The sequence below is a fragment of the Lithobates pipiens genome, unplaced genomic scaffold (assembly GCF_037356315.1).
Source record: "Lithobates pipiens isolate NorthernLeopardFrog02 unplaced genomic scaffold, aLitPip1_a1.2 Scaffold_13, whole genome shotgun sequence".
Classification (NCBI taxonomy): domain Eukaryota; kingdom Metazoa; phylum Chordata; class Amphibia; order Anura; family Ranidae; genus Lithobates; species Lithobates pipiens.
In genome coordinates, this window is record NW_027507718.1 from 274103258 (window position 1) to 274119095 (window position 15838).

The following is a 15838-nucleotide window of genomic DNA, read 5'->3' on the forward strand; positions in this document are numbered from 1 at the left end:
GGTTGGGTTATAGGTTATTATACTTAAATATCTTTACCATTCTTTGCATTGTTATCAAGAATAAAGACTTCAAGTTAAAGTTTTGCAGAGTGATATTTTGTTACAAAAAGATTACTTTCTGTCCAGTAAAGCCTTGGAAGAACAATAGCAGACAAAATCATCAGCCTGCCAACAGCCGATAACAAAATATCTTGCCACACCCATCTCAGTTTTAGAAAGAATTTCAGTATAAACTGTTAATTTTGTCTGTTTTTGAAGTCGGTTAAGACTGATAATATGTAAAGGAGGAAGCAGTAGAATATAGACAGTCAGCTTGTCTGTATACATTCAGCCTGCCTAGAGTTATATGCATATACAGGCATTATATCACCCTTTACTCTACACATTCTACAAAGGTCTACACCTCCCCACCATCAGTTTTGGTACAGAATACCATTTCAAGCCTAGAGTCCTTATTTATAGGGCATTGATTGTGTAGTGAATACATGTGAGCAAGCAGAAGGGTGTGGCAGGTCCCTCATAGGAATCAATAGAAAATTATGAATAAATATCAATGATTTTGTTATGTAAAAACATGAAGTGAAATATGCAAAATAGATGATACCAAGTACCTTGCACTGCAAATATGCCAAATGTAACAAACAGCTATTAAAACTTGTGCTTAGCAAAGTGTTTCTATAATCACTTTCCGCCCACAGTATGTCATATGATGTCCTGGGCTTTGAGTGGAGGAATCTGAATGATGCCTGCAGCTGCATATCATTCTTTTATGCCGGTGATTCCCTGTACCGTAAAAACAATCATAGGGGCTTGAATGTTTTTACAGGTGGCGGGAAAGACATACCCCCTCCTCCCTCTGCCCTCTGGTGCCTCTACCGGCTCGCCCGTGCGATCAGTAAACCGTGCACTGTCAAATGAGCCAACTTGTCAAAATCTCCAATTATGTCCACTTCTGGTGACTCTCCAGCAGCAGTAATAGCAGATTGACGACTTGCCTGTTTTCACAGAACACCAGCGGCATATACACTACGGTACACAATATGTAATTGTTAGTCTGCCCACTACCAACCAACATGGCTGCCTCCAAGGCGGCGACAACGTTTGTACTTCTTAGTCGGCGTTCTGTCGAAACAGCCAACTCATTCTGTACCGTAGTGTATACACTGACGGTGTTCTGCAAAATCTGCAATTACTGCTGCTGGAGAGTTACCAGAAGTGATGTAATTGGAGATTTTGACAAGTTGGCTCTTTTGGACAGAACACTGGAGAAGGAATCCGGCGATGGTAGAAGTTCACTATAGAGAATACCAGAGACCAGATGGTCCTCGGCAGTCTATGACCTTCGGAGGCCGGGAGCGACATTATGACGTCACATCCAGTCTCAGCAGTTGTAAACACTGCTGTGTATCTGGCTGGAAACACTGAGATTTTTGTTTGATCTCAGTCTTTCCAGACTAGAGGATAGATGTGGTTTGTTATAGACCCCACATCTCTCTGTAAAGGACCTATCATGCCCTATTCCTATTACAAGGGATGTTAACATTCCTTGTAATAGGAATAAAAGCGATGGGAAAAAAAAAAAAAAAAAAAAAAAACCACACAGGATTTTTAATACAGCTTACCTGTAAAATCTTTTTCTTTGATGTACATCAGGGGACACAGAGCCATAGGAGTTACTATGTGGGTTACAGGGCCACTGATAGGTGATGGACACTGGCACATCCTAAGGCAAGAAGTGTACTCCCTATATAACCCCTCCCACTACTGGGAGTCTTCAGTTTTGTAGCCAAGCAATACAAGTGTATACCAAGAAGGGAAGGACCTTTGTGTCCCCTGATGTACATCAAAGAAAAGGATTTAACAGGTAAGCTGCATTAAAAAATCCTGTTTTTTCTTACATCAGGGGACACAGAGCCATAGTACTTACTATGTGGGATGTCCCATAGCAATGGTAACTGAAGGGAGGGAGACACCAAAAACAGGAGGCCAGAGGACTCATACTGCAGCCTGCAGCCGGCAATATCCTCATGACCTTTAATATTGATTTGATAAAATCTTATAAAATGTATGAACCGAAGACCCAGTTGCGGCCTTACAGATCTGAGCCATAGAGGCCTGATGATGCACCACCCAAGAGGCACTAATCGCCCTGGATGAGTGTGCTCTAACAATTTTCTTCTTTAAGCTGAAGCTTGAACAATCACTTGACAAATCCATTTGGAAAATAGTGGATTTTGACGCTTCCTGTCCACATTTTGGACCCTCTGGCAGTACAAACAAAATGTATTTTGCGAACCTGAGCGGTCGCCTTTAATTCGATGCTGATCGCTCTTACTACACCAAGGGAATGTAGTGCCTTCTCTTCCCTAGATTGAGGCTCTTGGGAGAAAGGAGGAGGAATAATATCTTGGTTTAAATGAAAACCTGTTACAACTTTTGGTTGGAATTCAGGATGAGGACATAAAACCACCTCATCCTTATGCATGATCCAATTTGGCTCTTTACAAGACAGAGCTGCTAGTTCCGATACTCTTCTAGCAGAAGAAATGGCAATCAGAGAGATTATCTTTCTTGTCAAAAAAGGACCAAGGGAATTTCTCGAAAAGGCTCAAACGTCTGATTCAGCAAAGCCGATAAGACCAAATTCAAATCCCAAGGAATAGAGGTTCCTTGATAGGGGGATTAATCTGTGTTACCCCTTGAATAAGCTACACACCAAGATTGGGAAGCAAGAAGCCATTGAAAGGAAACACTGACGAGGCCGGGATCTGGCCCTTGGCGGAAGTCAAGGCCAACTTCATTTCAGATCCCATTTGCAGGAAATCGGGGATCCTGCCTATGACATACTTCCTGGGGTGCCAACCCCTGGATCCACACCAAGAAACATATGCCTTCCAGACTATAGTATATGATTCTGTTCCGTATGTCCGAATTTTCCAAAATGTTGATAGGCAAGGTCCTCTAACCTGGACCATCTCCCCTGGACAGGATCTTCTTCCCCGGCTGCTCCCCAGCCTAAAATAGCTGGCATCTGTTAACACTTTCCAGGATACAGGTAGAAAAGATTTTCCCTTTTGCTGGATAACAACCACCAATTTAGGCTCTGACTTACATCGGGAGCCAAGCGTATTTGGGGAAAAAAACACGAAGGCCTGAATCCTTTTATTCCAGACTGACAGGATGGTGTTTCGAAGCAGTCCTGAGTGAAAACTGCGTGTAAGAGACAGCCTCGAAGGAGGCCACCATCCCCCCCCCCCCCCCAACAATCTCCTGCCCAGCTGAATGGAAGGATTTTTCTTTGTTTTGATAAGTTGAATTACTTCTACAATGGAACTGATTCTCATCTGGGGTAAGTTTGACGGATTCGATCCCACACTCCGATTGAGTGCTTCCGTCTATGTACCGCTCCCTAAGTCCTGGAACACAAGTCCAATGGATCCGGCTATAGGAGCCCCCAAGCACTAGACGAAACCAGTCTTGGAGTACATCAGGAATGACCTTTATTTGAGATCTCACACAAAATATATATACAGCGAGATGACTAAAACCTAACCTAATTAGCATGAGCTAATTATCTAATCAACACTCAGACTAGTTTGACTGAAGGGATAAGACTTTTCGGCTCCTAGCTCATAATTCAATAAACATTACTATAAACATAAACAAAGGGTTAATTAGCACAAAACAACAACGTTTGGAATGTCCTTACAAGCCAGACTAGACTCATTTACACAACAGACAGGTGGCTAGAGTTCATGACATTAGCATCTGACAGTGTGTGTCCCAACAGCATGAGACAACACACGTTATATATACATATATACAGCATTGAATCTGACTAGCACAGATTACAGTGGGGTTCTCGTTCACCCTGTGCCCCTTAAAATCCAGGGCCCATAATCAATCAGCAAGAGGCTCGCACTCAGTCCTCTCAAAAAGCCTGTGTCCCGGCTAGGTCTGTCACAGCAAGCATACCTTCTTCTGTACAGTATCCATAACCAGCCCCAAGTACTGTAATCTCCTTTGATGGTTTTAAGGAGGATTTTTCTAGGTTGAGTATCCAACCCAGAGATTCTGCGATCAGACTCTGGTTTAGACCTGAGACTGAATGATCTATTAAAGGTAGAGCATTTAAATAGGCTAGGACAGTTATGCCTTGAGCCCTTAATCTGGCTAAAGGAGGTGCTAGAATCTTTCAGAACACCCACGGTGCTGTGGCTAAACCGAATGGCACGGCCACGACTGAAATTATGATTTTATATTTCAAAAAACAGAAATTTCTGGTGAGCGGGAAAATTTGGCACATGGAGATATGCATCTTTGATATCGATTAAAGCCAAAAACTCCCCTCCTTGCAGGATGGACACAACCGATCAGATTGTGCGAAAGGTTCGGATGTTTCAGTGCCGATTCAGATCTTTGAGATCTAGAATGGGTCTTACCTCTCCATTTGGTTCTTGAACCGTAAAATGTTTGAATCAAACCCTGTGCCCTGTTATACTAAGGGAACCTCTGATATCCCAGACTGGGATAATAGATGATCCAGAGCCAAAGAGACTTATTTTTCTCTGGATCCTTGGGAAAATTTTCCCTTAGAAAAAACGAGGAGATGGAAACTCTCTGAACTCTAGTAGTAACCTAGAGAAAAACTGCAGAAGCCACCCACCTGTCTTGACATTGTTCCTGCCAGATCTTGAGAATTGCAGGAGCCTTCCCCCCACCCGAGCGAGCGGGGCCGCCCCTTCATGAGGAGACTTTAGCATTCTGCTTTGTGGGCTTTCTGCCCCAAGATCTCTTCTGACCCTGGTGCTGTCCTTGGGGACTTCCCCTTGAACCTGACGGTTGAGGCCATTGAGACTGCCTAGAGGCTGATGCCCCTGGCACAGAAGAGGCAGCACGATTAAAAGGAGAAATATTTTAACTTCTTTACTGGTAAAAGAGTTTTTCCCATTAGAGATCTGTGAGAATACACTTGTCCAAGCATAAGCCATGAGGCTTAAATTATATAGTCTTTCATAGCATCTACTGTGAAACATAGTGCGTCTGATACACCAGCCCATTGCTGGGCCTGCTGATCAGGCAGAATTTTAAGTATCTCCAAAAAACTGTTCCTTAATGGACTGAGATACACCAATTGCAGCAAGAACCGACTGTGCTACTGAACTTGCTAAAGACATTGTTTTATAGAAAGAAGTTCCAACTTTTATCTGTTGGGTCCTTTAAAATCAGTGCATTATCCACCGGACATGTGAGATTCTTGCTCACTGAGGCGATTGCAGCATCAATTGCTGGAACCCAACCATTTTCTTTCATAGAAATCCTCTTCCATAGGATAAAGTGTGGAGAATTTCTTGGGAGGATAATATTGTTTATCCGGATGTTCCTATTTCTAGCCTTAGGGCGTGCCGGTGTATCACCTATCAGTGGCCCTATAACCCACATAGAAACTACTATGGCTCTGTGTCCCCTGATGTATGAAAAGAAAAAAGGGGAAAAAAAAAAATGAATTCTATACATGAATCAAAATACATTTAAAAAGTGGCCCCCTCCCCACATGTTTGCACGCAGAAGCGAACGCATATGTATGTCGCGCCCACATATGTAAATGGTGTTAAAACCACACATGTGAGGTATCGCCGCAAATGTTAGAGTGAGAGACACTATTCAAGCCCAAGCCCTCCTCTGTACCTCTATACAGGTAACATGCAAAAAAAAAATTGAAAACGTTGTCTATAAAGATTTTGAAGTACCAAAGTTTGGCGCCAGTGCACGAGGGTTCACAATTTTAAAGTGTGACATGTTCGGTATCTATTTACTCGGCATAACATCTTTCACATTATACAAAACATTTGGGCCAACTTTACGTTTTTTTTTGTTTTTTTTATTATGATAAGATTTAAACCTCACCGCCCCTCAGTTCCTAAAGAGTACCTCCGGCCAGCTGGGGAGACACAAAAATACATCATACTAACCTTTATCTTACCTGATGTTCTCATGCGATGTGTTCTCCGAAATAGCCAACAATTTTGGTGGGTACTGGTGCTGTCCTGAAAGATTCCTGGAAAAGGATATTACCGGTAAGTAACTCAGTTTTCCCCCCCATTCATCTTTCAGGACAGCCACAGAGAAGATAAGCGAGCACCTTACCTTAGGGTGGGACTACTGCCCGCAGCACTTTATGCCCAAAGGCCTGGTTTTTGGCAGGTCCAACCTTTAGTGCTTCACGAACGTGGCAAAACTGGACCACGTTGCAGCCCTACAGATGTGCTCTGGAGAAGCACCAGCCCACTCTGCTTGGGAAGTCACCTTTGCCCTGGTGGAATGTACCTTAATACCCTCCAGGGGCTCCAACCCCCCCCCCCCCCCCAACACATAAGCCTGACTAATGGCCATCCTCAACCATCTGGTTATTGTATGTCTAGAGGCTCTGGACCCTTTCCTAGCCCCTGAAAATAACACAAAAAAAAAGGAATCAGATTCCTAAACTGTTGTTTTGTACTAAGTACTGAAGGACACATTTCATAACATCCAATTGATGAAAAATACGTTCCTTCAAACCGAAGGTAGGTAAAATTTCTTGGCCTCTATGAAAACTAGAAGCCAACTTTGGCAAAAAGGCTGGATCCGTTTAAAAAAATAAAATAAATAAATCAATCAATCACAGGGTCTGGGGAAAAAAGCGTCGAGTTCACTCACTCTCCTTGCCAGGGTGATCGCCACCAAAAACACAGTTTTGAGGGTGACCAATTTTACGTACGGGACCCCAAAGGCTCAAAAGGTTCCCCTGTAAGGGCCTGCAAAACTAAAGAAAGATCCCACAGGGGAAAGGGGGGATTCTGACTGGTTTCTGCATGCCTAAGGCTTTGAAATACCTAGCTATCCAAGGATCTATTGCTAGCGGCTTTTCCAGGAAAACGCTCAAGGCGGATACCTGTCCTTAGAATTTCTGCAGTCAGGAGCAGACAAAGGGTTAGCACTTAGCACCTTCTAACACTGCTACAGAGCGGCCTACATCAAAAGGAGCTTTCTGTGCGCCAGCTATTGAAGCGTCTCCACACCTTTAGGTAGAGCTTGTGTCTCCCTTTTTCTGCAACTTAAGAGAGTCGCCACTAAACAATCTGAGAAGTCCTTGCCCTTCAGCAATTCCTCCTCAGTAGCCACGCTGCAAGATTCCACCACTCCACCTGGGGACAACAGCCCCTGAGAAAGAAGATCCTCCTGGATAGACCGAATCCAGGGTGGTTCCACAGCCAGACCCATCAAGATGTAGAACCACGGCCTCCATGCAATCAGAATGAGAGTTATGTCTTCCGATTGAATTTTTCTCAGAACTGCATAAATCAGTACAAGAGGGGAGAAGGCAGAACACCTGGAGAAATGCCAGCTCTGAGCCAATGCATCCACCCTGACAGCTCCGTCCCATCTGTTCAGGGAAAAAGAAAAAGCTCACTTGTGTTCTCCCTCGAAGTGAAGAGATTCACACAAGGCACCTCCCACTTTCGAGTGACTGTGTCAAAGAGGTCTTGGTTCAAAACCCAGTCTCCCTCCCTCAGTATCTTCCTGCTGAGAAAGTAGGCTACCTGGTTTTGTTCCCCCTTCAAATGTACCGCTGATAGGGATAGAACGTTTGTTTCGGCCCACCTGAGGATGGATTTCGCCAGGACCCACAAGGATCTGCTCCTGGTACCCCCTTGCCTGTTAATATAGGCCACCGCTGAGGAGTTGTCTGAACAGTCCCGCACGTGTTGTCCCTGGAGTTCTCTCAGAAAGGCTCCGAATGCCAAAGATATTGCCCTCATTCCCCTCCAGTTCGGGGACTTCTCTGCATCCTCTCTCCTCCAAGTACCCTGTACCATCCTGGAATTTAAGGTGTGCCCCCCAACCTGTGCCGCTCGCATCAATTGTGACCGTCCTGAAGAATGGTAGGACCAACTCCAGGCAATGGGATAAATTGGACACCTTTCTCCACCACCAGAGGGACTTCTTGACCCGACTGTGGTCCCAAATGCTCAGTATAAACAGTTGTAAATGATGAAAATGCAGCCCTGCCCACTGAACTGCCCGGAGCATGAATGTCAGTAAGCCCAAAGCTGACATGGCTTTTCTTACAGAGTCCTGATGGCTGCCCTGAAGCACCTACATTGCCTTGTCCACCTTCTGGACTCTAAGGAAAGGAAGACCTTTTGCTTTGTTGAGTCTACCACGCAGCCCAGGAAGGAGACCTTTTGGGAGGGAACCAAGCTGGATTTCTCCAGATTCAAGAGCCACCCCAAGTTTTCTAGATCTCTTGTTACCTGTAGATCCTGAGTTAACCCCCGTGAGTGGAATCCCGCAGAGTTTAACCTTAGACACGCTAACCCATAAAGCCCTTCGTGCTGAGTTGGACAGAGCTGAGCACCTTGCGGACATGTGCACTGATTCGGCAGAAGCATCCGCAATGTACACCACCCCCATAAGTAGCATGGGGAAGCAAGACAAAAAAATTGTTTCTTTTGGCGTCCCTGCTTCAATGTGCGCCTTAGCAAGCCAATATTCCATGTGGAGAGCTACCACTGTGACCACAATGGCAGGCTTAAGGTTTCCCTGCGATGAGTCCCAGGACTTCAAGAGCAAGTCCATCCTTCTGTCTATGGGGTCTGAGAGTGCCCCCATGTCCTCCAAACTGTAAATAAAGCTGCGTCTAGCAGATTTATTCCAGACTAGAGCCTCCTCTTCCGCAAAGGGAAACCTTTGTTTCAAAGTCCTTGAAAAGAAAGGTTTTCTTACGGGATCTTGCCATTCGCTCTTGATGGCTTAGACCAAGACATCATAGACCGGGAACACCCTCTTTTTCTGTTCCCCCAGACCCTTGTACATCTGGCCATGGAGGGATAACGCCTTCTTTTCCCCTTGTATTCCCAAAGTGGTGTGGATAGCTCCTAAGGGATCCTCCACTTCATCAAGGGAAAGTTTATAACAAGAGGTTCTTGTGGAATCCCCATCCACCCCCTCGCCATCCGACTCCCACTGGGAGTCTGAAGCGGCGCTGTCTGGCTCCACCTCAATTTCCTCTGGAGTCTCCTGGTCTCTCTCCACTAACAGAGGGACTATTCACTGGATGTGTTACACTCTGCTGTGCTGGTGGAGGATTGCTCTGGGGCTGCAGACTGAAAGGTGTTAGAAAACTCCTTGTGAGAAGCTGCCCTGTTCTGCCACCTGTTCCCTTACTAACCCCTTAATGCACTCCTTACAGAGCGCCTTGGTAAGACCCATGGTGACTCTGCATGAGGAACATTTCTTCTTAGAACCGTGGTGCGACTTTTTTGTCTGTGGCTTTCTGAAACACAGAAAGAGAGCAGCCATAAATTTTTAAGCCCACCAGCGCTACCACAGAGGACCACCAGGAGTGCCCCCCCCCCCCAGGACCAACCACCATCAGGGTCCCAGAGGCACTCTCCTTCCCCACCGACCACCAGGAAGGGGAAACACCCGTGGAACTAATGGTAATAGGAAAGGGAACACCACCCCAGGGTTCCTCTTACCTTGTGGCTGGTGCTGTTCTTCTCTCCAGGAGCTGCTTGTGAAGTCTCTGCCTCTGATATGTCCTTTTGAGGATGGACGGTCAAACGTGCCTCCGACAGCTGTCTGCACAGCAAATGAAAAAAGCCACACCAGCCCAGCCCTCGGTCTGTTCTCAAAGGACGCATCCGGAACCGGAAGTGCCCGCCCCCACCGGAACCAACATCGTCCGGCCCAGCCTTTAGCTCCCACGCTGGCTGCATTGCAGGAGGGACCTGGCACACCTCCCACGGTGCCCCCCTGGGTGGAAGAGAAGCGGACCTCCCCAGTCTTCCTCCCAAGAGAAGCTGGGGTGCACAGAATGCAGCCATACAGGAAACCCAGGCTCCCTAACCACCAGGTAGCACATTAGAGAACACCATCTCCCCCTTCTCAGGTAAGGTTCGGCCTCAGCCTCCCCGGCTGTTCAGCCCCGGCCCCTTAACGATGCCTCCCCTTGGGAGGAAACATAACTGAGGGGCAGCGGGATCAATATCTTTGAATTGGATAAAGCTTGAATTGGAAGGTGGCGTTTCCTGAGAGGGGAGAAGCCAGTGTCTCTATGGTGGCTGTCCTGAAAGATGAACGGGGGGTAATATTGTGATTTTTACATGTAGAAGAGGAGTGCCAGAATTGGCCCAGTATGGAAGTGGTTAAGGTGAGATTTCACACCTAGAAAAGGGTTATCTTAGGACAGCAGTAAACTACAAAAAAAGTAGAAACAAAAACACATCTTCATACCTTGGTTGTCGTCTGAAAAACATGATCATTCTCCATGTTAAAATGAACAGATATATCGTAGCCACTTTGCATTCCATATCCACTTGGCCACCACAAATTTATTGATGCATTCTAAAAACAGAAGAAAATGAAAAAATATAATATTGTGCTGAGACTATGGGGTTAATTTACTAAAGGCAAAGTAGGTTGGTCACCTTGAAAGGGAATTTCCCCATAGAGTTTAGTCTGGTTAAATGTAATTTTGAAAACAATATCTTACAGCATCTACTGTAAGTGTGACTTGGGACTGCAAATATTGTCAACATCCCGATCAAGAAATATATCCAAAAGAAAAATTCTATAGTGGGTGTATCAGACTTTAAGGCTCAGTTCACACCTATGCGAGTAGCTGCGGGAATCACAGTAGATTCCTACACCCACAACCACCCAGAGTGAAAAAACGCACTGCTGTGAGAAAACATGCGGGTCTGACATTCCTTATGAATGGCACCACCACACATGTAAAAATGCATTTGCAAGTACAAGAACTGCAGGGAAATCACAATCAAAACCATACGATTTCCCCGTGCACCGCTTTCTTAAAAGGGTGCATGCACCTTTTTCTGCAACAAACGCAGGCACGGCAGCCCATTCAAATTAATGGGCTTCCGTGTCCAAACAAAGTGGGCTGCAAAAGCACATACAGGTGCATTTCATAAAATTAGAATATCTAAAAAATAAATAAAAAGTAAATTTCAGTAATTCAATTTAAAAAGTGAGACTCATTTTATATACAGTATCTCACAAAAGTGAGTACACCCCTCACATTTTTGAAAATATTTTATTATATCTTTTCATGTGACAACACTGAAGAAATTACACTTTGCTACAATGTAAATGAGTGAATGTATAGCTTTTATAACAGTGTAAAGGTGCTGTCCTCTCAAAATAACTCAACACAGCCATTAATGTCTAAACGGCTGGCAAAAGTGAGTACACACCTAAATGAAAACGGCCAAATTAGGCCCAATTAACCATTTTCTCTCCCTGATGTCATGTGACTTGTTAGTGTTACAAGGTCTCAGGTGTGAATGGTGAGCAGAGGTGTTCAATTTGGTGTTATCGCTCTCAGTCTCTCATACTGGTCACTGGAAGTTCAAGTGCTGCCAACATTGCTGCAGAGGTTGAATGGGTGGGGGTCAGCCTGTCAGTGCTCAGACCATACGCCGCACACTGCATCAAATTGGTCTGCATGGCCGTTGTCCCAGAAGGAAACCTCTTCTAAAGATGATGCACAAGAAAGCCTACAGTCTGCTGAAGACAAGCAGACTAAGGACATGGATTACTGGAACCATGTCCTGTGGTCTGATGAGACCAAGATAAACATATTTGGTTCAGATGGTGTCAAGAGTGTGTGGCGGCAAACAAGGTGAGGAGTGCAAAGACAAGTACACCTTCTTGCTAAAGAAGCGGGGGAAGAAGGGGAAAGGTGATGGACTGGCCAAGCATATCTCCAGACCTAAACCCTATTGGGCATCTGTGGGGCATCCTCAAATGGAAGGTGGAGGAACGCAAGGTCTCCAACATCCACCAGCTCCATGATGTCATGGAGTGGAAGAGGACTCCAGTGGCAACCTGTGAAGCTGTAGTGAACACAATGCCCAAGAGGGTTAAGGCAGTGCTGGAAAATAATGGTGGCCACACCAAAGACACACTTTAGGCCCAATTTGGACATTTTCACTTAGGGGTATACTCACTTTTGTTGGCAGCAGTTTAGATATTAATGGCTGTGTGTTGAGTTATTTTGAGGGGACAACAAATTTACACTGTTATACACGGACTACTTTACATTGTAGCAGAGTGCAATTTCTTTAGCGTTGTGACATGAAAAGATATAATAAATTTACAGAAATGTGAGGGGTGTGCTCACTTTTGTGAGATACTGTACACACACACACACACACACACAAAGCATTTCTTTCTTTTAAATTTTGATGATTATGGTTTACAGCTAGTGCAAACCCAAAATTGAATATCTCAGAAAATTACATAAGACCAATAATAAAAAAAAAAAAAAAAAGTAAATTTTTTTAATACAAAAATTAGGCAATCAGCCTGTTGTACTGCTGATGGGTTATGGAAGCCCCTTTGATGGCAACCTTCAGCTCATCTACATTGTTGGGTCCTCTTCCTCTTGACAATATCCCACAGATTCTCTATGGGTTTTAGGTCAGGCGAGTTTGCTGGCCAATCAAGCAGAGTGATACCATCACCATTAAACCAGGTATTGGTACTTTTGGCAGCACTGACTTTGGACTTGATAAAACACAGCGGACCAACACTAGCCAATGACACAGCTTCCCAAATCATCACTGACTGTGGAAACTTCACACTGGACCTCATGCAACTTGGATTCTATTCCATTCCACTCTTCCTCCAGACTCTGGGACCTCGATTTCCAAATGAAATACAAACTTTTCCACAGTCCGTGATCATTTGGTGAGCCATGTCATCTGTTGGTGTTGGTCCACAGTGTTTTATCAACTCCATAGTCAGCGCAGCCCTCTACCAGGACATTCTAGAGAACTTTATGCTTCCCTCTGCTGACCAGATTTATGGAGATGCTGATTTAATTTACCAGCATGATTTGGCATCGGCCCACACTGCCAAAAGTGCCAATGCCTGGGTCAATGATCATGGTATCATTGTGCTTGATTGGCCAGAAAACTCGCCTGACCTAAACCCCACAGAAAATCTGTGGGGTATTGTCAAGAGCAAGATGAGACACCAGCCCCAACCAAAGCAACTTGGCCTTTTAATAACACCTCAGCAGTGCCACAGTCCGATCACCTCCATGCCACGCACATTGAGGCAGCAATTCAAGCAAAAGAAGCCCCAATCAAGGATTGAGTGCATACTATACTGTACTTGGACATACTTTTTAGTAAGCCAACATTTCTTTTTAAAAAAAAAATAATTTTTTTTATTTTTATTGGTCTTATGTAATATTATAATTTTCTGAGATACTAAGTGTTGAGTTTTCACTAGCTGTAAGCCATATTCATCAAAATTAAGAGAAAGAAATGCATGAAGTATTGTATATCACTCTAACAAAATCTATATAAAAATATGAGTTTCACTTTTTCAATTTAATTACTGAATTAAATTAACTTTTTGATGATATTCTAATTTTATGAGATGTACCTGTATATATATATGTTAACCCGAAGTTTAATGTACCAATACAAAACACACACACACACACACACTTTATTATAATTAAATTAGAACAAATAAAATAATAGGCTGAATAGCTTCACAGACCAGGGGTGTCCCGACACTCCTGCTCTGTGACCAGTCATACCTTTGGATGGATCTGAAGGTGAATAAACCAGCACTTATATTTCAATTACTTTAAAACAAACTCTGATTACCTTATACAGAGAAAAATGAACGGTCAAGTCCAAAACAATAGAATATTTTATTTATTAAAAAAATAATTATGTGAGCAAAATTGATACTAGTATATGTAGGTAGGACACTACACTATATTTTGTTTTGTTTTTTAAACATAAAAAAAACTAAATCTTTTGTAGAATATAAAATTGGAAGAATTGAGGAGCACCGATTTGGATGGAGAAGTGAAATACTTGAGGCGTCCAGTCACTTTTATATCAAGCTCTATATGACGCATTATTTCAGAAAGGGTCAAAACATCTGGTGAGAGTTTATGCTGCACAAAAACAGTTTATTGTTCAGTGCATTAAACTTTCAATAAAAGCCCTATACTGTATATAGGTTATTCACAAAGTTTATTTTAAAGCAAGGGTTTCAAACTGGCAGCCCACCACCTTTTGCGAAACTACAAGTTCCATCATGCCTCTGCCTGTGGGAGTCATGGTTGTAACTGTCAGCCTTGCAGTGCCTCATGGGACTTGTAGTTTTGCAACAGCTGGAGGGCCACCAGTTTGAGACCCATGTTTTAAAGTAATTTACATATAAGCACTGATCTAGTCACATTCAGATTCACTGAACCTGTCCGGAAGACAAGGAATCCATTCACCTATAGATATAGAAACCCCAGCTGTTGGGGTTTCTATAGGTAAATGGTGTTTTTACCTGGACGCTGAATATTTAATAATTATAGTACCTTTGGATGGACATGGTCAAGCACACTAATGCCGCGTACACACGAGCGGATTGTATGGCGTACTTAGTCCGTCATACAATCTGACGGACAATCCGGCGTACTTTCCACTGAACGGACTTGACCACACACGGATACACAAACAGTCCGTCGAAAGCTTGCGCGATGACGTGTACAGCACGTACGACGGGACTAGAAATAGGAAGTCCAAGACACAGCAAAGCACCCTTCCGCCGTGTAAATCCTTTCTGGGCATGCGCCATTCTTAGTCCATCGAACTAGCATACTGACGACCGTATTGTCCGCTGAAACCAAAGTACGACGGACAGATTTTTGGAAAAACCGAAAATCTTAGTACTCCGGACTGCACGCTGAAAAAGTCCACTGAAGCCCACACACGAGCGGATTGTCCGCTGAAATGTGTTTCAACGGACTAAGTACGTCAAACAGTTCGACCATGTGTACGCGGCATTAGTGTCCCTGCTGACCCTTGGATCTCTGCGTGCTTCCTCGCTACTCAGGGTCTGACCTACATTGTTCATGGGGTGGGCGAATTTTAAAAATTTTGGCATAGACTGATTACATATGGCTCTTATATGTGGTGTTAATTTTCCCCCTGAAGGAGGAGGAAACTCAAAATGCCTTAGCCATATACATTCGGATGCAGATGTTCCATTGTTGTTGAGGTCGAATTATCGACCAGTGAGCTAGGATATTGACACTAGTATATGTACAGCTAGGAGAGGAAACATGTAACACTAGAGATATTAACCCTGTTTATGCATTTTAATGTTGTTATAATAAAACATGGTTCTTATTATATGTACAGAACTGTGCCAAAGTTTTAGACAGGTGTGAAGAAATGCTGTAAAGTAAGAATGCTTTAAAAAAAAAAAAAAAAAAAATCTATAATTTTAATTAGGGATGCACTGATATCGCTGCCAATACTAGCCATTTTTGAGAGTATCGGCACTTGCGAAAAATGCTTTGATACCGGAAACCGATACCGGAAGTGACGTTGCTTGGGAGCGGACCGCCTCTTCCTCGAAAAGTGCCAGTAAAAAATGTCTGACCAGCTCATCTTTGAACTGTGCATGCACATTTCCCGGAGATGCCCGAGAGCCAGCTGCCGAGACAATCCGATCTGCACCTCTGATAGTTGCTCCACCCACCACCGCCTCTCAGCCAATCAGCATTACTGTAACCCGCCCTCCTCCTGCAACCCGCCACATTTTACAAGAAGATGCGGGCAGACGAAATGGTGGGTCTGATAGAGGCGGAGCGGGTGCCTGAGCAAGCGCAATGTCCTCCTCAGCATGGTGCATTTACTGCCACCACCGATATCCACCCGCTAAAACATCCCCCAGGACTCAGAAGCCAAGTGAAGTGAGTCCTGAGCCTCATGTGTGCGGAACGGACAGGACCAGACGGGAC

General features: G+C 44.2%; 1 protein-coding gene across 2 annotated transcripts in view; it reads right to left on the bottom strand.

Annotated features, from left to right (window-relative positions):
- MANBA (mannosidase beta) overlaps positions 1 to 15838 on the bottom strand; it is an 87962-nt gene that overhangs the window by 38563 nt on the left and 33561 nt on the right. For both annotated transcript variants that reach the window (XM_077476643.1, XM_077476644.1), the window contains one exon: positions 10279 to 10389. In XM_077476643.1, the coding sequence (XP_077332769.1) occupies positions 10279 to 10389 (111 nt within the window). The remainder of the gene's footprint in view (positions 1 to 10278; positions 10390 to 15838) is intronic.